The sequence below is a fragment of the Chamaea fasciata genome, unplaced genomic scaffold (assembly GCF_029207755.1).
Source record: "Chamaea fasciata isolate MVZ Bird 193981 ecotype frontalis unplaced genomic scaffold, bChaFas1.0.hap1 SCAF_2, whole genome shotgun sequence".
In the NCBI taxonomy this organism is placed as follows: domain Eukaryota; kingdom Metazoa; phylum Chordata; class Aves; order Passeriformes; family Sylviidae; genus Chamaea; species Chamaea fasciata.
Window position 1 is genome coordinate 99,533,198 of NW_027094087.1, and position 22,462 is coordinate 99,555,659.

General features: G+C 41.7%; 2 protein-coding genes across 4 annotated transcripts in view; one reads left to right on the forward strand and one right to left on the reverse strand.

Annotated features, from left to right (window-relative positions):
• Positions 1-155: 155 nt before the first annotated feature.
• On the forward strand, positions 156-19,193 carry ZRSR2 (zinc finger CCCH-type, RNA binding motif and serine/arginine rich 2). Its single transcript, XM_066176872.1, has 11 exons — positions 156-259; positions 2,014-2,093; positions 2,232-2,328; positions 2,624-2,732; positions 3,045-3,131; positions 5,413-5,451; positions 7,603-7,718; positions 10,682-10,895; positions 13,188-13,243; positions 13,424-13,533; positions 14,179-19,193. The coding sequence occupies exons 1-11, from the start codon at positions 213-215 to the stop codon at positions 14,658-14,660; spliced, it is 1,437 nt and encodes a 478-aa protein (XP_066032969.1). The 5' UTR covers positions 156-212; the 3' UTR covers positions 14,661-19,193.
• Positions 19,123-22,462, reverse strand: part of AP1S2 (adaptor related protein complex 1 subunit sigma 2) — a 30,576-nt gene continuing 27,236 nt past the window's right edge. For all 3 annotated transcript variants that reach the window (XM_066176875.1, XM_066176878.1, XM_066176877.1), the window contains one exon: positions 19,123-21,208. In XM_066176875.1, coding sequence (XP_066032972.1) covers positions 21,161-21,208 — 48 coding nt within the window. In that variant the 3' untranslated portion in view covers positions 19,123-21,160. The remainder of the gene's footprint in view (positions 21,209-22,462) is intronic.

The following is a 22,462-nucleotide window of genomic DNA, read 5'->3' on the forward strand; positions in this document are numbered from 1 at the left end:
CATTCTGTGATTCTGCGACAACGGGACGTTCTGTGCACTGTCTCGCCTGTGGTCTTTGGGAGAGTTCGGTAAATGGGGCCCCCGCGGCCGCACGGACCCGCCGCCCCTCAGCCGCGGGAGCACGACGCGCGCCCGGCCCCGCGCGCGGCCGCCGGAACCGATTGCGCGGCCTTCCGCCGCGGGGTCACGTGACATCCCGTCGGTACCGCAAGATGGCGGCGCCCATGTTGGTGCCCGAGCCCCCCCTGGGGAAGCCGAGGTGAGGCCGCGGCCGGGCTGGGGCCGGCACCCCCCGGGGCGAGGGGAAGGGCCCGCGAGTCGCTGTGGAGAGTCGCGGTCCCGTCCTGGCCGGGACCGCCCGAGCGCGCGACGGCCGCGGCTGAGGCCGCCCTGTGGCCGGGCCCGGCAGTGGCGCAGCTCCGGGAGGCCGTGGTCCGGCGGGACGGGGGGAACAGGGCTCGGTGGTTCGCGGGACGGAAGCGCGGCCGCGCTGGGAGCGGCGGAGCCGCGGGCGGAGGGCGCTGCCGCTCCCGACCCCGGGGGGAGCGGGGCCGCCGTGCCGCCCGCCCGAGATGTGGCGGGGCGGGACAGCGTTCCGCGCCCGGGGAAAGGCGGCCCCGGGGTGTGAGGAGCAGCGGAGGCCGGGGCGCGGAGAGGCAGCGGCACGTCCGTGCCCGGGCTGAGCCCCGTCCAGCCCCGGCGCGGGGGCTGTGTGCCGGGGCAGCCGTGCTCACAGCGGGATTCCGCGGTCGGGGTCTTCAGGCGTTTGCCAAGGCCTTGCTCCGTGTCGTGCGACTGGGGGCAGAGGCGAACCCCAGCCCTGGAGCGGTTTGGGTGTTGCAGCTCCTTGCGCGTCAGGTGTGTGCCCACCTTCTCGTGTGCTGGCCTGGGTGCAAGGGGAGTTCCTTCGTCCCTTCCTTCCTTCCTTCCTTGGGTTTCAAGAAAGGGAAGTTCCCAGGGAACTGGGCAGGAGCTTCTCGCTTGTCAGCCCCAGGCACGTACTGAGGGATGCGATCCGTTTGAGGCAGGGACACGCGGTGAGGAGCGGCCAGGCTGGCCGGTCAGAGGCAGGTGGGGACACTGGTCTGTGCGGGCAGGGGCTGCTGTCGGGACAGGCACCGTGGTGTCACCTTGGCACGCACAGCTGTGCAGGTGGTGAGGATGTGAGCAATCTTGAACAAGATTGGAGATGGGGGTGAAGTTCTGTCTGGCTGAGTTACACTTGTGGAATCTTCTAAAATGACACCCTCCGAAGGGGAAGGTTTTGATCTCCCATCAGCATTTGGTGTGGCACAATCATCCCTGATCATCCCTGCTTCCGATTTCTCCATTATGACCTGGCTAGGAAGAGGAAAGATAGAGTGAAACTCGACAGAAAAGAGCTTGATGTGAAAAGTCTTTTAGACATTAGAGGCATTTTAACCACAGTGAAAACATGGTGTTGCTTGTAGGCAGCTGTTCAAAGCAGTCAGACAAGCAAGGAAGAGTCTGGCCAAGCTTCTGTAGTAGAAGAGCAGTGCTGAGTGTTGTCTGTGGGGGCTGTGGAGTGTGTTTTGTTAGCTGCTGCCTGTGGAGAATATCAAAGGAGAAAAGAAAGGACTTGAGATTGGATGTCCTGTAAAAGGAAGACTAGAATGTGCTGAAGGGTGTACCAAAATTGTAGGGTAGGAGATCCCCAAGTTTTTCCCCCTTATCTTATCTAGTGACCAAGTTTCAGGAGCTGAAGGAGATTTCATGGAGTTGGTGATGAATACTGCAGAGCTCAAAAAAGATGAGACCCCATGTGTGGCATCTTCTTGCTGCTGCCCACATGCAAGTCTGAACAGCACAGCCACAGACTTACAGATTTCATTGTCACATCAGATGCTGCTGTGGAGTTGCTGTTTCATATAAATGCCTGTTAATTTTGCGGTTTGTGGGATTTTGTATTGCTGAAGGAAATGAAGTGCATGTATGACAAGAAGAATTGTTTGTTTGGCTGTTTTAACATAAGTAATGTTCTCTCATCTTCAGCCATCAAAAGTACAGAGCTATTCTGAAGAAGGAGAAGAGGAAAAAAAAGCGGCAGGCACTTGCCAAACTAAGGGACTCAGGTAACTGAAGTATTTGGTGCTGCCAGTGGAACTAGAAGTGATTGGGTTTTTTTGGTCTTTTTAAAGATACCGTTTTGTGTATATGTGTTGGCTGCAGCATGCAGTTATGTAGATGCATTGAATTGTGTTTTTTCTCAGAAACTGCAGAAAAAGATGACTCTGTGTCTGAGGAGGAAGAGGAGGAAGAGGAAGAAGAGGAGGAAGAAGAGGAAGAAAAAAAACTTGAGGCAGAAAGGTGAGAAACCTAGAAAATGGCATATTTGCTATAAACGCTTCTGTAATCAATTCTATTTTAGCAGTTTGAAAAGTCTGAATATAATCTGTGCAACACAATCTTTATTGAATGTCAGGCTCCACCGTCCTTTCCTCTAAAGTCTGAATGATTCCTGTGAAATTTTCTCTTTTAAGTAAGATTAGATTAGTTGCAGTTAGTACTGTGGTAATAAATTTGAATTGTATTTATGACAGTTGCATCACCCATGGGTGGTCCTTAAGCTGGTGCTCTAAGTGGAGTCTGGTTTCTTTGGTAGACAAAAACTACATGAGCAGTGGTTGCTGAGAGAAGAAAAGGCCCAAGAAGAGTTCAAGCTAAAGAAAGAAAAAGAAGAGGCTGCTAGAAAGCGTCAAGAAGAAGAAGAGGTATAGAGATGTGAAACCTTACAGTTGTGCTTGGCAACAAGGTAGACTTGGTGTAATAACTTTTATTATTTTGTGATGGACCCATTTTTCTTGATGCTGATGTGTTTGAAAGCATAGACTCTCCACTCTTGTATAGAAAAGCAAAATTGAAAAGAGAAGAAAACAACAACTCTTAAAAGGGTTTTTTCAGAGATATGGTTGCTTCTGACTGGATGAATACTTAATGGTCAAAGAGTTGTAATGAAAAATGGTAGTTTTGATTTTGATTGATTGTAAAGCATTGTTCCTTAATTTATTTTTTTTATTGTAAAGAGGAAGATCAAAGAAGAATGGGAAGAGCAGCAAAGAAAAGAGAGAGAAGTGGCACAGCAGAAGCAACAGGAGAAGAGAGAGAGAGAGGTGATTCCTGGTGGTGGGAGGATATACATGTTATATATCCTGTGACATGATCAGGTGCAACAGTTACGGACATTGAAGAGGGATTTTGTTGTAGTTAGCAAATACATTAGTTAACCCATTCTGTCTAAGTTACTAAACCATTATTCAGTGTTAAAGAGCATCCAGGGGGTCCATATACTGAAGTGTAACTCTTGTTAACACATCTGGTTGTTCACAGTATGTAATTGCCTACATCAGGTAAATACGAAGGTACTGTGCCAATGCAGGTTCTGATAAGTGCACTTTCTGCATCATGTGTTAAAGATAATCCTTCCTTAGTGTCCCAGTTGAACACAGTCAGTGCTGAAGAAAATGCCCAAAGAGGATATGGAATATGGAAGTACATTGCTGCTGTTCCTTAACACAGTTCTTAAGCAAAAGATGTGTTACAGCTCTTCTTTACCTGACTCATCCAACAGGACGTATCTTTTTTCAGAGCTCCTTGGGTGGAATAAAAAATTATATTGAAGATGAAAGTCATTGATAACATTTCTGTTAATGATAGATTTTTCTTAAGTTTTAGAAGTTCAGTGACCTGGATGTAAGATGTCCTATACAGTAATCCAGTGTGAGGACTGGCATCTTATTGCCACTGAAGAGTGACTGCAGCTTTCTAGGATCTCGTCATTTTAGATTCTCCACAATCACAAAGTTTCCAGTCATTTCACTGGGAGGTGTCTCACAGCTGTGTCTGATAGCCACAGCAGGGGAAGAGCCATGAGCAGACAGTTCTGGCTCTCTGTAGTTAATGGTTGTGCCACTGATTATGTAACACTTGAGTGAGGGATGCCAAAGAACAGCAGTTACTGTATTTCCTGTCTGACTTCCTTTGGTTTTCAAGTGTCCATTTCTCTCTGCAGAGTAGGGAGAGAAAACGATGCTCGTGTCCTTTATTTAGGGTTGAGATACAGTTTGGAGAGAGTTGGACCATGATAACAGCAGGATTTTATTCCTCCCCTCTGTCTTTGTGTCTGGTTTTGTCCAAGCCCTCAGCTGGATAACTGGTGTCCCTGAACCAGATGGAAGCTTTCTTTTTTGTTTGGTTATTGGATTCTTTGCTTTGTGTTTTTCTGGGTGATTATTTATGGGGATAGTGAGTTAAATTGGCTCATAGAGGGCAATGACAGGAACCCAAAAGGGAAACTGATTACCCAGCCAGGAGCACAGCCACCCATTTTAGCAGCAGAAAGTTGTTTAATTGGTTTTGCCTGTGTCTTGAAACAGCGGTTTATTCAAATTCTAACAGTGATACAAAAAAGACCCTAATTTCCTTCCCTAAAATGAAGAAAAAGAAATAGATTTTTTTGGTGGTGATAGTGTGAGGCTTTTTTGGAGAGAATAAAGGAGTAATTTTGGCTTTGTGGGGTTTTTTTGTTGTTGTTGGGTTTTTTTGTGTTTTGTTTTTTGTTTTTTGGTTGTTTTTTTTTTGTGAGGTTTGGGGAGTTTTCATTGTTTGTTCTGTTTCATTTTTCTTTATTAGGGTGGGTACTATCTGACATCCTTGGTGATCAGTACCAGATGCTGTCTGGGTCCTCATCTTTTGAATTGCATTTTTAAATTTTTATTTGCTCTTTTTAAATTTAATTTATTTTTTTCCAAATAAAACCGGTCCTAGTATATTTTCTTGTATTGATTATGTTTAACTGTCTTTTTTCTAGGAACTTCATAGAACAATTTATTACAAGTAGTATACAGCCAGTTTTGGAGAGTGGTATTGTCAGGCTCAGCCCACTTAGAAAGAATGTCTTCATTGCTTTCCTGTGTTTGGAAGGCTAGATATGGTTAACCTAGGATGTTTAAGTTCCTTACCAGTTGCATCCCTTGCTTTAACAGAGGCTCACTGAGCATTGAGTTTTTCTGTGTGCTCCATAAAATGTATTAGTTAAAACATTTTGTGCAGCTAAACAATTACGTAACCAGGCTGAGTACTAGAGCAGGAGATAGATTTAAGCATCAATAGTTCAATGATAGTTTTGAAAAAGAAAATTAAACTTTTATGTTGTCTGTCATTTAGTTTAGAAAATCATCTATGTGAGGGTCTTGTCTGATGTATCCTTTAACAGCTTTGTAGTATATGAATTGCTACAGAGCCAAAGTAAATCTCCTGTTTTTAAAGCAAACCTCATCACACTTCCATTATGTGTAATCACTGAGCATTGTAAATTAGGTTCTTAACTAAAGAAACCAGATGTTTTGCGTATCCTCAGGGTTTTCACTAGTCCTGTGTTTGCACCATTTATAGGCAGCTGTGCAGAGGATGCTGGATCAAGCTGAAAGCCAGGTATGCTCAGACACTTTCTGAAGAAAGAACTGAAAAGTAATTTAATTTCCATCCGGTGTTTGCCTTCTAGCATGCTGTCCATCTGCTCTTGAGAACCTAATGGCCTGAATAAATTTAATATATAGTGGCTTGCATGAGCTGTAAACAATTATTTACTGGGTGGAACATAATTAAGCATATTTCTGGCTGGTTGGTGGCAGTGCAGTTGTGCATGCTGATGACTGTTAGGGGGTCTGAGTCAAAATGAACCTGGAAATACTGCTGTGTGCTGTTAAAAAACACTATGCATGATGGTTTATTTGTGAATTGTAATTCTAAATAAATCTGTCAGTCCTGGGTGGCAAGATAAACTTGTCTTTTTAAGCAGATGTCAGGCTCTAAATAAGAGGATTCAGTGGTAGAGGAGGACACAGATCCTTAAAGAAAATAAAAAAAAGGTGGGGGAGGGAGAAGCTTGACTGCTTGGATGCCTGGAAGAGCATGGATCTCAAGCTGGCAGTGTGTAGAAAACTGCAGTTTTCATTTGAATCTTAGAGATTGCCTTAAAGAATAATTTGGCTTTTTATCCCTGTCACATGGTTAAACTGTTGAAGATTCTTGCTCTGTTTAAACCACTGCATGAATCTGAAAAATAAGTTTTAACCTGGTTATCCATTGTTTATTGATTGCCATAGCTATATTTGAGTTACATTTGGTTCCAAATAATGTTTAAACAGTTCTTTAGGTAGGAAATCTTTTTCATAAGATGGGTAGGAAACTGCTGTGAGCTGCTGCCTGCCCAGAGCTCAAGATGCATTAGCAGTCATATCTGCAAAGGAATAGTCAGAAATGTGATATGCTAGTGACTGCATTAGAGTATCAGTTCAGGGTTCAGTTACTGCTGACATAACAGGGCTGTTCTGGTGATAGAAAATTATGGCTGCAAGTCATGAACAGAATTGGGGTAGCTGGGTCAAATGCTGCTTGTGAATAAAAAGAATTTTCAGTTGATTTAAAATGAGAACTTGGGCCAGTCAGCTTTACAGATTGTTTGGTTAAAATGATAATTCCTTTTTAAATATGTCTTGGTTGTAGTCATTCAAGGCTTGCAACTTGGTGAGGCCATTCTGAATTACAGAAATCTTAATGACCCAAGATGATCAGTATGGACACTTATACTTCCAGTGCTAACTATGAATTTAATTTTTTAAAATTCTGGCCTTTGGCAGGTTACTTTTATTTTAGCATTTTCTAGATGCACATAACAATGATAATGATGAGCTTGCTGAGCTTTGGGCTGTTGCAGAGAAAAATAAGTAAATAGTCCTGGCTTTCTCTCTGCCACGTTGTGGTGGTTTTGGCTGGGGTAGAGTTAATTTTTTTCATAGTGGCTAGTATGGGGCTTCATTTTGGATTTATACTTAAAATAGGGTTGAAGATGTGGAGATGTTTTTGTTACTGCTGAGCAGGGCTTACACAGACCCAAGGCCTTTTCTGCCTCTCATACTGCCACACTGGTGAACCGGCAGAGGGTGCATGGTTGGCTGGGAGGAGACAGCCAGGACAGGTCACCCAAACTGACCAAGGGAATATTCCAGACCATCTCACATCATGAGATGGTCTGGAATATTGTGACCATCTCACACATTCAATATATGAAGTGGGGGGAAGGAGGAATGGGGGGACATCTGGAGAGATGAAGTTTGTCTTCCCAAGTCACTGTCACATGTGATGGGGCTCTGCTGTCCTGGAGATGGCTCAACACCTGCCTGCCGATGGGAAGCAGTGAATTAATTCCTGGGTTTGCTTTGCTTGCGTGTCTGGCTTTTGCTTTCCTTCTTAAACTGTCTTTATTTCAGTGCAGGAGTTTGTATCTTTTACCCCTCCATTCTCTCCCTGATCCTGCTTGGTGGGGCTGTGAGCAAGTGGCTCTGTGGGGCTTGGCTGCTGGCTGGGGTTAAACCATGACACAGGTGTAAAAAGTGAGACCCAAGGCACAGGGCAGCTTTGAAAAACAATGCTTTAAATAGGTTCAGCTTGCCTTGTAGAAACATAGTGCTTGTAACTGCATGCTCATAACTGCATGTGCATTCAGTTGTTAAGTTTTGTTTTTGACACTCCCATTTCTTTACTGTTTTCTCACTTTTGTCTATTTTAATGTTTCTTCCACAGCTGGAGAATGGTGTGAGTTGGCATAACCCAGAGCCCCCAGAGAATCTGGGAACAGAGAAGGATAGAGCGAATTGCCCATTTTATATTAAAACAGGTTCCTGCCGATTTGGAGACAGGTAATCCATTGAATATTTACCAGGATAGAAGTGTGTTCGGAGGCAACTTCAATTAGATCATAAGCAAACTGAGGAAAAATTGCTGCATAAAATACTTCTGTGTATTTGGATGTGGATTGAGAGCAGAGCATTGCCTGGCTGGAATTGAGCTATTTATTGTTATGGCATATTATTGATGGTACATTCTGGTTACATTGATCAGACTTGAGTTTTCCTCAGCTTAGACTCATACATAGATACATTCTGACAGAATGTATATAGTGTGTTACTAGTACAGGTCTCATATGTCAGATACTAGCTTTTTATATTTTCTAATTTGCATATATTCAAATCCCAAGGGGACTAAAGAAAGTTAAGGTAAATCTGCACACTTGGGAAAGCTGTCAGGTAGCTTCCAGAGCTCTCACTATTTAAATGTGTGATACATTCAGTTGTGATTCTGGTACACTGAAAGGGTTCCTCTATCTCAGGAGGGAAATGTAGTAAAAGGGAAGAACAGAGAAGCTCATCAGGATGATGAGAGATGAGCAACACCTCTGTAGAACTGGCCTACAAGTCCAGACTCAGCTTTCAAAGAGGGGGGTGGAAGAGGACTATGATAGATGAGCAGCAAACTCAGAAGCAGGTGGGAATGATTATTTAGTCAGGTGTCTCAAAATGTTTACTAGCTTTGAAAAAGTAAAGACTTCCTCATATGAAACAAATGGCAGATTTGTTCACAGAGGATGTAGAGAAAGCCGGAAATATAAATGAGTTTATGGAGAACATGTTCATGGGCGACCAACAACAGTGATGACCCAAATGCAGCTTCTGGCTTGAAAATCCTGGGGTGTTTTTGGTTTTGTTTTAGGGTTATTTTTGTTTTTTGTTGGTGTTTTTTTTTTTTGGTGGGGTTTGTTTTTTTTTTTTTGTGCTAAGGAGAGACAACAGCTTATCAGGGAAGGACTCTGATATTTATTACATGAATCTTCAGGAAAAACATAAGAGGTTATTTTACTAACTTGTACCACTGAAACATGTGGTCTAGCTATTTTAGTTTTCTTTATCCTGGGAGTAATTTGTTCCAGTGTGATGTGTATTGTGGGTAATTATACGATAATTCAACTATGTGGAAGCTTCAAGTTCACTTTTTTTTTTTTTTTTCTATTCTGAAATATGCGTTGAATTCCATAATAAAAATTTCACCAGCTATGTCACTGCAGACAGCATTTTTTTTTTTTCAAATGTCTGGGTCTTTGTAATATTTGCAGTATTTTTGTTTCAGTGGTCTTTCATGGAGGTAACCTCCATGGATTATTTATGGATTACATAAAATTTAGTTTTGTTTTGAACTTTGCATTTGAACTATGAATAACTCTTGGAAAAGAAATACTGTGAAACATCATATTCTGTCCTTCCTCTTTCACCCATGTTGATCTCAGCTACCTCTCTTGCATTCTCCTTTTTTTTCCCTCACATACCTGCTTCCTTCATAATCTGGGCATTTTAACATCTGTCTGTAAGCTGAAGGACTGATACAACTAGGGTAGGACTGGAAGGATGGGTTGGAAGCAGTTGTGAAAAACTAGGAGCTAGTGTTTTCAACAAATAACTGTTGAATATTGTCAAAGCTTGCTATGTCCTGAAGAAGCTAAAACTGGCTGAGTTTGCTACTACCGTTTCCCCAGTAATTCACGCCCTGACATTCTGCAGTAACATTGGGAGTCTTGGGCCATTCATTTTCCTTGGGGTTCCTTTTTTTCTGTCATGTGAATATATCATTTTGTGTACGGACAATATTAGGTGGGTTTAATGTTTTGTGTTCTATTACTGAAATTGAACAGCAAAAGTAGGCAGCTTCTAAAATCTAAAAAAACCAATAATCATCAAATTAATTGTCTCCTGGTTTAGTTTTGGGTTTGGAGTTTGGATTTTTATTTTGTTGTTTGCTTTTTGAAGTCTAAGGGGTCAGCCAGAAGGTGAGGGTCCATTTCTGACTGACTGGGGGCAGCAAACCTTCCAAGCTGAAGTCTGGGTTGTAATTGTCCATTTTGAGACCTGACCTCCCTGCAGTTCGTCTGTGCTGTCCAGTGACATAAAGAGACTGGACTAGTCTGGATGTTTTTCCTATCATGTCATGAAAAGGAGAAATGTGTTGGAGAGTGCATGACCCAGCTGCTTGGGGAACGTATTGAATGGGAATCATAAAGCACAGTGAAATAAACATGGAGAACATCTGTGTTCTTACTGAATCTAAAAGTGTCTGGGGGAGAACTGTTATTTCAGCATGTTAGCGAGGTAGCCTGAATATGATGGATGGTGAGGGAGATCTAATTTTATGGCTGCCAAGACGATGCAGATTAAGATTCAACTCATTTAAAAGAATCTTCTTTTGTTTGGGTTTTGTTGGGTTGGGTTTTTTTTTTGGGGGGGGGGGGGGGGGTCAGTTTTTGGGGTTTGTTTTTGTTAGAAATGGAAAAATACCAGTCTTGTACTCATCCAGGTGCAGGTCTAAATGTGCTGTTCTTCCCTTATTCCTGCTTTCCACCCCCATATGATAAGATCAACTTAGGTAAAAGTTGTTCAGTTTGCAAAAAGAAGAGCAGGTACTAGCTTTAAAATCTCTTTCTAGAAAGACTTCTGACAATCTTTAAAGTCCTTCAGAAAATGAGAACACATTAACCCTAGTAGCCTAAAAGAAATCACTTCAGCTCTCTTTGTGACACTGGTATCTACAGCATTTGTAGTTCTGCTTTCTTAAGCAAGAATGTGTTTGTTAATGGCATTAAGGAAGCCTTAAGGTTATGTACAAACTCACTCCAAAAGATTTGGTTTAGTAATTGAAATATCTTGATGTTCCACTAATGGATTTTCTTTTCTAATAACTGCAACTGAAAATGGCAAATGTTTGACTCTTTAACAAGTGTATCTTCTGCTGAAAGTGCCAATCTTTCCACTTTTCTTTCTTCACTCCACCTGTGCAGGTGTTCTCGCAAGCATAACTACCCCACATCCAGCAAGACGCTGCTGGTGCGAGGGATGTTCATCACCTTTGGCATGGAGCAGTGCCGGAGAGACGACTATGACACAGATGCCAGTCTGGAGTACAGTGATGAGGAGACCTACCAGCAGTTCCTGGAGTTCTATGAGGATGTGCTCCCCGAATTTCAGAATGTGGGGAAGGTGGTTCAATTCAAGGTATGCATCTAAGTGGGCTTTATGAGCCTTAAGAGAAATTCTGTCCAGCACGCCCCAGCTAAATCCTGTGTGCACTAGGGAACTATGCAGTGTTCTTACAACAAACTGTGCATCTCTCATGTCACCTGTACACTTGTCATTGCTCTTACAGAGCACCATCTTACTCTGGGTGAATCTTCTCTCCCATTCCCCTGAAGCGTTAAAAAACCTTGTGCTTCTGTATTGCAAGTTATTCACGCTGCACAACTTATCTCATAGTCCTTTCTTTTCTTATCCTGTGCTAAGCCCCAGAGGGTCCATTAAGACTGTTACATAATATAAATACATCTGAGCTACTGTATTTGGGCGTAAGGAACGAAGTAGTGGGGGTATGAAATGTATTTGGAGTGTACACCCAAACTGTCATTTTAGAACTGACTGAATAAAATAAAAGCAGATTGCAATGAACTCAAAAGATAGCAGATATTTCAGTAGGAAGAATTACAGAAAGGTAATTTACATAAATGGTCTTGAGATTTGTCATCCATCCTTTGTGCATTTGGTTTGCTCAGTGTTTTGTACTGTTTTTTTTTTCCCATGGTTATTACAGGGATAAAGAGGGATCTGTAAATGGAGACATCAGATGAATGATGTGTGTTAACAGTCCCATGTTGCCCCAAAATATGCAGCTTCGATGGTGCAAACTCCTTGTATCAGAAAATATTGCAGCATCCCTTTCCGCTTGCCATCCCTGAGTGTTTTCCTGCAGTCACCAGGAGGCACATAGTGCCTTTTGTTCTTTTGTGTTCATCTACTGACAGCTGTCTCAGGACTGAGATGGCATTAGCATTTCAAGCAAGAGGAAAGTAGAAAGAGTGAGTTTTCGGTAGTTGTATAATGAGCTTTATAGGTAAGAAACCTTCACTTGTTTGGAGGAGTGGAGCATCCCCTCTGTATTTTGACTCATGGAATAATAGCCAGTTACCAGAAGACATAATAATAATAACTTCCTCTGCTAGAAGACAGGATGCATATTCCCTATGGAGCATGGCTTAAAAAGCCTTATCAGCAAAGTCAGGTCCTTGGCATTGTACCATGGTTCTGTGCAGGTGTGCTAAGCTGCACCTGCTTGGGTGCCTGTGACTGTTAGTGTGGCATTCCTTGACTTCCGAGGCAATTGTGGAACAGAAAGATGATTCTTATGCACATTTTTGCCACATTAGAGATGCTTCAAATGACATGTTGGCTGCAGGGATCTTAACTGAGTGAGCTGGGACTCCGTGACCATTTAGAATGAGATTATACACACCCCTCTTTCAGCTGACTTCCTTTTCCAGTGTAGCCCAAGGTTTTATTCTGGCTGTCTTTTTTCTGGGATGCTGCTCCATAATCTGGAAGATCCTGATAAAACAGTACCCTAGAACACTAGGGTTCTTTTCCTACCCAAAAATGTCTATGGCAAAATCATTCTCACTTATTCTTGTATTGACACTGTTTATCTCAAATAGTTTGATGCCTTATCCTGTAATACTTAATTATACAAATGCTTGTTATTGCGGCTGAAGCCCTTTGCTGATCCAGTATACAAAAGGAGGTATTCCCTGGGGGTCAGTCAGGGTTCAGGGATGAAAGGAGCCGTAACCTCCTTTGCTGCGGGTATTGGAAGAGGCCTGCTGGCAGCAGAGGCTGGAATCACAGTTTGCCTTGGAGAACTGGGTTCCACCTGCTTGGACCTGCCTGCCTCAGAATCTTTTGTAACTAGCAGCAAGCTTTTTCAAAGGTAATTTGTGTATTTTTGAGAGATTTAGATATATTTTGAATGCTAAATAATTACAGGAAAAGGTTTTTTAGAACTGTACAATGAAAGATGGTGTCTCCAGCTTTTCAAACCCATTTCACAGGGATGCTGTGAAGATACATTGCTCTAGAGTCTCTTACTGTAACGAATCCCTCATCTCCACTTGAGGATACTATTAATTGTTGTCAGAGCAGGATTTGGCTGTTGCACAGTAGGGTTGGCCCTGACAAGTGCAAGACAATGGAGTACAAGTTTTCTTGTGGACTAAGTGAAGCCAAGGTCCCAGAGTTAATTAAAGGATAATGCTGGAAACAGTTAAACATATGCCAGAAAGGCTTTTTTTCTTTCCTTTTTGGGTTTTTTTTTTTTTGTTAACACTAAGTGTTCAGAAAAACATAATCTCTAAGTTGATATGGATAAACTGTCACAAATGAGAATTGCCCATCTCAGAATGTGTGAGCTGCTGTACAGCATAAACCTTCCACTGCCCTAACTTCATATTTCCATCCCCTCAGGTCAGTTGCAACTATGAGCCTCACCTGCGAGGAAATGTCTATGTCCAGTACCAGTCGTAAGTACTCACAGTCTTACCAAGTGTTAGAACTAAACTCCAGAGTTGAGTAATGAATATGAAGTGTTTGTATCATCCATGCAGTTCATTCTCATATGGTAGTGGGAGCCCAGAATTGATAAGGGGTGTCTGAAATGATTTTTTGATGGTAATGCCATCTGTTACTTTTTCTTTTTAAAGGGAGAAGGACTGTCAGGCAGCTCTGGCTCTGTTCAGTGGACGATGGTATGCAGGCAGACAGCTTCACTGTGAATTCTGTCCTGTGACGAGGTGGAAAACTGCCATATGTGGTGAGTCTTGAAAAAGAGGATATATGTTACTGAAAGAGTACTCACTCATGGAAGTGAAAAAGAGGGATTAGGCTGTAGCTTTCACATCTGCCTAATGTGGTATTCATTTCTGTTTGGAAGCTAACACAAGCCAACTTGCTTGTGTAGATCCAGGAAAAGAAAGGGAGTGTTACACCATGTCACGTAAGTGTCTGAATTGTTCTAGTGGAATTACTATGGTCTAGAAAAAAAGGTTTGGATTCTATCTTTGGAAATAATAATCTTAAGATGAAACTCCAGGAAGTACTAATTTATCTCTTGAGAAGCAACAGCAGTTTCTGGACTATCAACAGCTCTGAGCAGCAAATATAACATGTGACTTACCTAGATTTATCTTCTTACATTAAGGTAAATAAAGTTTAATGAAATTAAATGAAAAGTTGAGTTTGTTCTAAGCTAAAACCATATCCTCATAGCTGTTAAAAAGCTAATTCCAAGAAAAGTACACAGTGAAAATGAATCTTGGGTGAGTTAAGTTGATAGGTGGTGAGATGCATGGTCTTCTGTTTGGAGAAGCAAAATTCAGTTTATTACGTTTCTTCTACATAATGAAGAAAGAGATTTAACAGTGTGGTTCATAAAAAAGCAAACCCTAATCTGTTGCAGGTTTATTTGAAAGGCAGAAGTGTCCAAGAGGGAAACACTGCAACTTTCTTCACGTATTCAAAAACCCAAACAATGAGTTTTGGGAGGCCAATAGAGACATACGTATTTCTCCTGAACGGACTCATCAGTTATCTAAAAACTCTGAGAGGAGGAACAGATCGAGCCACCGTGACGACTATTACAGCCGGTCCAGGAGAAGGGGCAGCCCCAGCTCAGACCATTCCTACCGCAGGAACGGAGAATCCGAGAGGAAAAAGAACCGCCGCAAAAGCAAGAGGCGGCGCCGGTCGGGGAGGTCGAGAAGCCGGGAGAGGAGGAGGTCTCACAGCAGGGGCAGGAAGAGGAGGGGCCGCAGCCGCAGCAGGAGTCACAGTCGGACACGCAGCAGGAGCAGGAGCAGGAGTTCCTCTCGATCCAGGAGCAGGGGTAAAAAGAGATCAAGCAGCAGAGGAAAAAATAGTGAAACTCCCAAAACAAAGTGAGAATTACTTTCGGAAATCACTAATTGATAAAAATAGAGTTGACAAAGAAATCTTCCCAATAGGGCACCAGATATATTTGAATTTCAAATAAAGTGTTCTTGCACATTAAAATGTTTCTTCCTAATAAAGGAACGTAGTTTACTGTGTTCGAAGCTTGAGAAATTAAAAGTTTTAAGTCCTATAGGAGGTGTGAATGTCAAGTACTCTAGCTACTCTGTCCCTCTGAACTGCTGCAACACCTGGATTCACACTGAGTATAAATAGAGAAGTGAAGCCTCTTTGGTATATGCTTATTTCTGTTATGTGTATGTTAAGTGTTTACTGTTCCTGTAAGGAGTTAGTACAGAACAGCCAGTGTGCAGTAAATTCACGCTCCAGCACACTGCAGATCCAGGTCTGTGTAGATGACTGCCATTTGTATTTTGCATCTGTTTATTGGAAATCACTTCCTAGACAAAGAAAATATCATTGTTTTATGAGTTGGAGAAAAGGGATCTCAAAGACATCACTGTTTGATTGTACGATACTTGCCCAGTAGGAGCTTTTTGGTCATGAGTGTTGGATTTTTCTCTGCCCTGACTGAGCTACTGAGCTGATTGCTTGTAGGGATTGCAGTAGACTAAAACCAAGTAGCAAGTACAGAGAGAAACAATCAGTTTATTCAGTACCTTAATCCCCAAATAAGAGTGGAGACCATGCAACTGTAATCCTCGAGTGAGGTTAGAAATAGTTTGCATACCTTTTGATTGTACACCATTTGTAGGTGAAAACAACCTGCCTAACTTGTGCTGGAGGGTGGAAAGTGTCCATCTGGGAACCAAAGACGTGATGGTGAAGGTTCAATCAAGATGGCTGCAGAGTGGCTGAAGAAACTGAAGGGTTTATACATGAAAGAATACTTTGCGGTTTTGGGAGAGGAGGACTTGACTTAGAGCCTTTTTAGGTTTATATTACGAATTGTTTAAGCTACCCTACTGCCTTGCTTTCCTATGGCCGAGGGGAAGAGTAGGGTACATAAAAATTAAATTGTTGAGACAAAACTTTCTTGAATTGACAGCTACATTAGCGAAGTACCTGCATTTAGATAAATGCTTACCAATATTTTTTCACTTATTTAAAAGATCTGTGCTGTTAGATGAACTGTATTTCACGTGGCTTATCTGGGTTTTAACTTGGGCACCTCAGACACTTCTTGAAGAGAGCTTGTGACATCGAAGGTGCAGGTGCCTGTAGAGATAGATACCTCCCTGTCTTTCGCCTCTCCCAAGGACTGGGCTCCTGCCTTTAGAGAACTGATTAGACCCCATGAGTAAGAAGCCTAAAGCAGGCTTGAAGTGCTCCCAAATAGGAATTCATTACAACTCCCAGCAGTGTAACATAAATTCCCTTAGGAAATTTGGGTATCTGAACTTTACCAACAGCATTCCTCACAGCAAAAACATTTTTCCCCAGGATAGTTAAGATCAAGTGAACATTGCTTCAGGACATGAGATATATATATATTTTTGCTTTTCTAAATGCATAGTGCACCTAGCATGCTGATTATACATTTTTTCCTTCTTTCTTCATGTGTAACTTGTCCAATATGGAATACAACAAAAGTGATGTTCAAACCCGACTTTCACTATATATTGTCATAACTGTAGGCAGAGCTGTAGCTTCGTTAATTTGATTAAATGTTTTAGTTTTTAACAGAGGTAGGAATTGTAATTAATTAGCATAACTTTTGAAATAATAACTTTTTAAAAAGGGGTATTTCGAAAGAATAGACAGCACTAAGTTTTTAATTCCATTTGAGAAATTTGTTACTGCTGGTTTCTTACAATGTACCTTTTTCTCTCCACACCTTAGAGACAAATTTTCCCTGAGGTTTCTATTTTTTTTATAGATGCTCAATTGTCTCACTGGGTCACTGGCACCCGCATATGGCAAACTCTGGTTCAGTTTGCCACCAGCAAGCCAGTTCCATCCTCCATTCCCTGGGCTGCCCTGCTTCCCACATCTCCCTGTGAGAGAGCTGGCTTGTGCCTGTGCAGACACTGTGCACCCTGCGTCACACGGCCAGATGTCACGGAGCACGATCCCAGCAAAATCAGCTGTCCAGCTCAAGTAAAATTGCTGGAGTGGGTGGTGGGAACCTGTGACCAGTCAGGTGAAATAAGCAAACCAGGCCTCCATGGGATTAGAAACTAAGTGCCCACTAAGAACCATGTGAGAATTCCATAGGTCATTAGGCTCCTTGTCCCCACAGTTTTGCAATAGGATTTCGAAGGCTGAGTGGCTGTATTTAAGAAAAAACAAAAAAACAAAAAATGAAACTTGCTCAGAAATGCATGTAAAAATTTAAATATACTTTATTTCTGCTACTACAATGGCTGAAGCTTCAGCTTGCTTTTCTTGAGGTCTGGACCCAAACGTGTTGTCTGTACCTGTGCAGTGTAGGACTGGTAGCTGTGATTGCCCTTCACTTTCACACACCGTCTGTTTATTACACAGAATTTGAGTGCTGTAGATCTGACATTTAGCTTGCATTTGTTAGCATGAAACCTGGGATTCCACCAGTTTTCTAACTTTGGAGTTCGTATTTTTCAGTATTGTTTCTCTGCTTCATAACTTTAAGTAGTGTTATATGCATGGGTTTGTGTTTCCTTATTATCTGAGTGAGCTATTTTATTCTGGAGAGACAGACTAGAAGTTTTTTTAATATTAAGCTTAATTATTTTCCTTCCCCAAAGGAAAAAGCCCCAGAAGAACACAGAAAGGATTTAAATTTGTAAGGAACATCCTATTCTCACTGCTTGTTATTCCGCATTTGCCACAGAAAAGGACCTTATAAAGTGAATTAATATGGGCCAAGTTTTGTTTTATCAACTACTTAAAAGCAGCAGCTTTCAAAATACTTTTTTTCAGTTGTGAATTCTGCAGGGATCATGGAGGTGCTTTGAGTAATTGTGGCATTTACACAGAGGTTCAGGGTGGCAGTGCCAGGGCCTGCCAGATGCCCTGCTTCAGTCAGGATGGGGAGCAGGTGCTGTTCCTGCCCTTCAGTGGAGGAGTAACAGCCCAGCCAGGCAGCAGCACAAGGGGAACAGTAACAGCCCAGTGGGAACCCCTGTAGGCATGGGCACTGTTGCTGCCCAGCAGAATTAAGGCATCAGGGAACTGGGCTTAACCCTTGCAGCAGACTGCCTTCCCTCCAACTGTAGCTGGTGGCCACTTCTGTGGGATTTCATTCCCTGTCTGCCTGTCCAGAGTAGCAAACTCCCATCATGGGTTGAGGAGAGGTGGTTTGTGTCGTGTGCTGAATGCAAGGCCTTCCCTCATTGCCCCTGGTCCTTGTGTATAGGGCACGTTGTCCAAAATGCATCCCAAGTGACTCCTCTCCCACTTTCATGCCCTGTGATGGCAGCATGGCTGTTTTGCATCCAGTCTGGCATTAGCACGTTCAGTGTATCGGAAACTGCCCTCCGGTTTACCAGTGACATTCCTGTGCGCTAAATAACTTGGGTTTTTTCTAAAGACGTGCAAGAGCCTGCTAAAAGTTACGTTTGCTTCCTGTCCTAGATCAGCACTTCTTACAAAACATGAAAGATGGAGGTTTATGGTAGTTAATAACCTAAAAGCTTAATTTACTTCCTTACATCATCCAAAGAGTGCAGCTCATTTTGTTTTCACTGTAAGCTTGTAATTAAAATAAACCCCAATTATTCCACATATATTCCTGCTCAGCACTGATGTATCAGGTGAATCCAGTATCTATGGCTGAGAACCAAAACTGATGTGACATGGACAGGCAACACTGTCGAGCCATGGGACAGACTGCAAAGCAAGCTGGACAAGCGTAACCCATGGTACGTGGGAACTTGGCAGAAGCAGCCACAAGGTGACAATTATTGTGGCCTGACCCCAGAAGGAACAGCAGATGTTTAGGAAGGCCTCTTCGAGTTAAAGACTTAAGTCAGAGTGAAGTTGAAGAAGACACTCAAGACAACAATCAACTTGCCTGAACAATCCAGAAATTCCTACTTACCCTTTAGCTCCCCCCAACCCTTTCCCCCAAAACAGGAAATTCAAAAACCAGAATTTCATTTCAAATTAATTTCAGAAATGCCCAAAGATGTTAATTTTTCCCCATGCTTTTGCTGATAACATCAAGCAGTTCAGTTCTTTCAGAAAGGTGGAGAATGGATTCATCTGACATATTCTTGGTTGAGACCAGGACTGGAAACATTGCATTGACTTGTTCAGAATTCTGTGAAAAGAACTGAATATTCAGTCTGTATTATCCAGAAATCTCTCTCAACGTGTGGTTTAATTTTCAAATGAAGTGGTACTACCCCATCAATTTAACATCCACTTAAATAACTTTCATGTTTAATGTGGCAAGCTTTCCAAAAACTTGCTAATTTACTGCTTTCTCTACAGTTTAAATGGATGTAAATAACTAAACTTGGACACAATATCCTCAACATTTTTTAATGAAGTGCTCAAGAACAGGTTAAGCACTGTAATAAAATTTCCCTTTTTTTTTAAGCCAGCACTGAGTGGCCTCTTCTTTCCTCTGTGAATACAGGCACTAATTACATAAAAACACAGCAATGATGTAAAAATGGACATTTATTACAACTAAACCAATGTGATAGACAGGTCAAACAGTTTGTCACAATCACAACGAAGCTTAATCCAGCCAAGCACATACAAGTGACAGTGTAAACCTTAAAAATATGTTTAATACATATAAAATTTCTTCTGATTTGACTTAAATCCATTTTGCCACTTCAATCGCATACACAGGGTCCTTTCACTACCCCCCTACCCCCATCTATCCCTGCCCACTGTGCACTGGGGAATTAATTGCCCTGGGACAAAAACAGTCTCTGGTCATCCGGAATCTGTGTGTAAATCCTAGAATGGGAATCAGTGCACAAGTTCTAATGGCTTGAGTGCCCAGGCACCACCCTGAAACAGCCACAGGAGTGACACACACAGCCCGGCACTGGGCTGTATCAAAATATCAATGCTGGGGTCTGATCAGGTGCCTTTCCAAGTGGCAACGCTGCACTTTTCCTTGGGCTGGGTACTTCTGAACCCACTCTCCAGCTGGCACAGAAGTGCTGCTGCCAGCAGCACTGCCACACCTAAGCTTTGTGAAAACATGGCACTACTCAGGTGGAACAAGCCAAAACTCCTAGGGGAAGGTGTCTGGGTGGAGAGGGAGGGGACAACCCCCCTCCATGAGGACAGGCAACAGAACTTGGCTAGTCCCAGGTGTGGACTCCCACTGTCTCCTCAAAACCACCCATGGATCATATTTCTGCAAGTGAAACAGGCTCAGTTTGTAATTACTGAGAGTCTGCTCCATGTGTCAAAGTACTACTGGATATCAGTTAACATGATTTGTAGTGAATATACTATACAAATCTAATGTTTAAGAGCTCTCACTGTAAATTAGTTGTTTCAATTGTACATCACGCAGGAGTATTGTAAGGGAAGTGTCACATGTTTAACGTGTTGATCAAGAAAAGCAGTTAAATGACTTTGACACTTAGTGTGTCCTAAAGGTACCTATACACCACCCAATAAAGCATAACTAGAAAAACACCAATAAATACAAATTAATTGGTAGACTTTGAAAGAAAATAATAAAAGGTCCCTTCTGTAAAGTTTCTTCTTTCCCATCTCTGAAAGTATTTAGTTTTCATTATGCATCTCTCTACTCAGTTAGAAAGCTGACCTCCTTTCTTGTGTTCATGGTCAAAGCAAGCTAATATCAGACCTAAAAACAGTTTCCTTATTCAGTCTGGATTGGTTTTCCTTTTCTCCTACATGTATTCCCTTTGGAGTATAGTAACTTGCACAGTTTTGCTCAAGGTAGCTACACCTTCATGTCTAGTGAGTTGATCAGTTTTCTTAAAAAAGCAGTTATCACCTTAACAGTTTCTTACCAGTTTGATATGCAGATTTTGGCAGGATTCTTTGGTATCATGACAAATTCAGTAGAAAACAGATATTTCCAATATTTATGCAACAACTGAAATAAGCAGAATAATCACAAGTGGTGACAAAAATGCAGATGAACAAATTCTTTGGTTGCCTAAGCACAATTCTACACCATAACATTTCATATTTGGAGTTGTCCATGTAGTTTCTTTTCATTTAGGTAGGCTATGCTTATGTCATAATAATACATTTATTTCCTGAAGTCAAGTTCATTTATAAAAAAAAGTAGACTTATCAAAGTCAAATGCAATTTTCTTATAAATGCAGTGAAGGGAAACGGAGTCAATTTAAATCTAATTCCCTTTCATTTATAAATTTTGAACTTAGGTTTCTTCCCTTTAAAAAAAAAAAAAGTATTTTTCTTGTAGGCCTGAATGAAGCAGCTTAGCAAAACAGTAATACTGACAAACAGCATCTTACACCATTAGCTAAACATTACAATGAAGGCAGTGAACATTTACAGTATGAAACACTGAGATGGCATCAGCTGAAGAGAAGGTTTATGTCAATCCAATTTCTTCAAGTACACTACGTGGGGTCTCTGCTTCCTACGGAGGGAAAATTTGAGACAGTAGTAAATGAACACTGTTTCTACAGCAGCGCTGTACATGAGTTAGTATGGAAGATGCTGAATTGAAAAAGAAAGCTGAAAAGACATGAAAACATGGAAGCATTGCAGTTTGCAAACATGGTATTAGTTTCGCTTTTCATAGAGTTGTTAATTAGATTGCCATGGTTCACAGGAATAGCTGGTAGATTTTATTGCCCTTAAGCATAATAAAAATAAAACAATTAAGATGTACCAGCAGGGAACAAATCACAGCCAAGCAACAGAGATAGGAACTGGGGAGGGATGGGAAAGGATCTTGCAGTGGAGTCAGTGAATTTTGTGGTGAATTGTTTTAAGGGTCTCAAAAATCTGTTCGGGAACAACAAATAAACATGTGAATGAAACTACTGATGCAACTAAGATACAGTATCCCTTAAGATCATTATTAAAGGGTTTCAGTTTGTTTGGGTTTTTTTTTATCAGTGAACCCATGCTTAATTCATAAACCAGGTCAAGGTACCTTGGTATGCCTGGTGTCAAATTGATCCCTTTCAAAGAGGGAGGAGTTTTCAGGACAGGAATTTTATTATTCCGCACCAGGCATAAAGTTTTAGGTTAATTCTAATCCTAGAAAGAGTTCCTTAGATTCAGAGAAAGTTGTCTGATACCAAATTACAAAGAATTATCATCAGTTTTGTATTCATTACTTCAGTAGCATCTGAAAAGAAATGGTTTAAACTAGAAACATTAGGCTGAGCTTTTCTGTAACTATTAATGATGCCATTGTAAATAAAAGGGGATACTGTGTCCATATCGAAACAAAAGCTTTAACATCAAGAGTATGAATAAACTTACTTTAGCATCCTAAAAAAAGACATGTCATGCAGAAGAAAAAAAAAGGCAGATAACAGTTAAGGCAGCCAACCAAGTATATTTCAACTGCTTAGCAAATATTTAGTGGAAAGATAATGTTGGTAAAATACAAATTAAAGCACCTCAAACCTTGCAAATAACATTCAGAACATTTGTCTCTATCAACCTTGACTATGTGGCATAAAATGATCAAGTTTACTATCATTCAGCTCATGTATAAGGTGATTCAGCAGTGAAGGAACAAGCTATGATACTTCAGGGCAACTTCATTCAAAAGTCAGTCAGAGCTTGGAACAGGCCATCTCAGCATTTTGTGATGGCTTCCAAAATCCAGCAGTAACTAAAAAATTGCAATAAAAAGGCAAGCTAAATCTGAAAA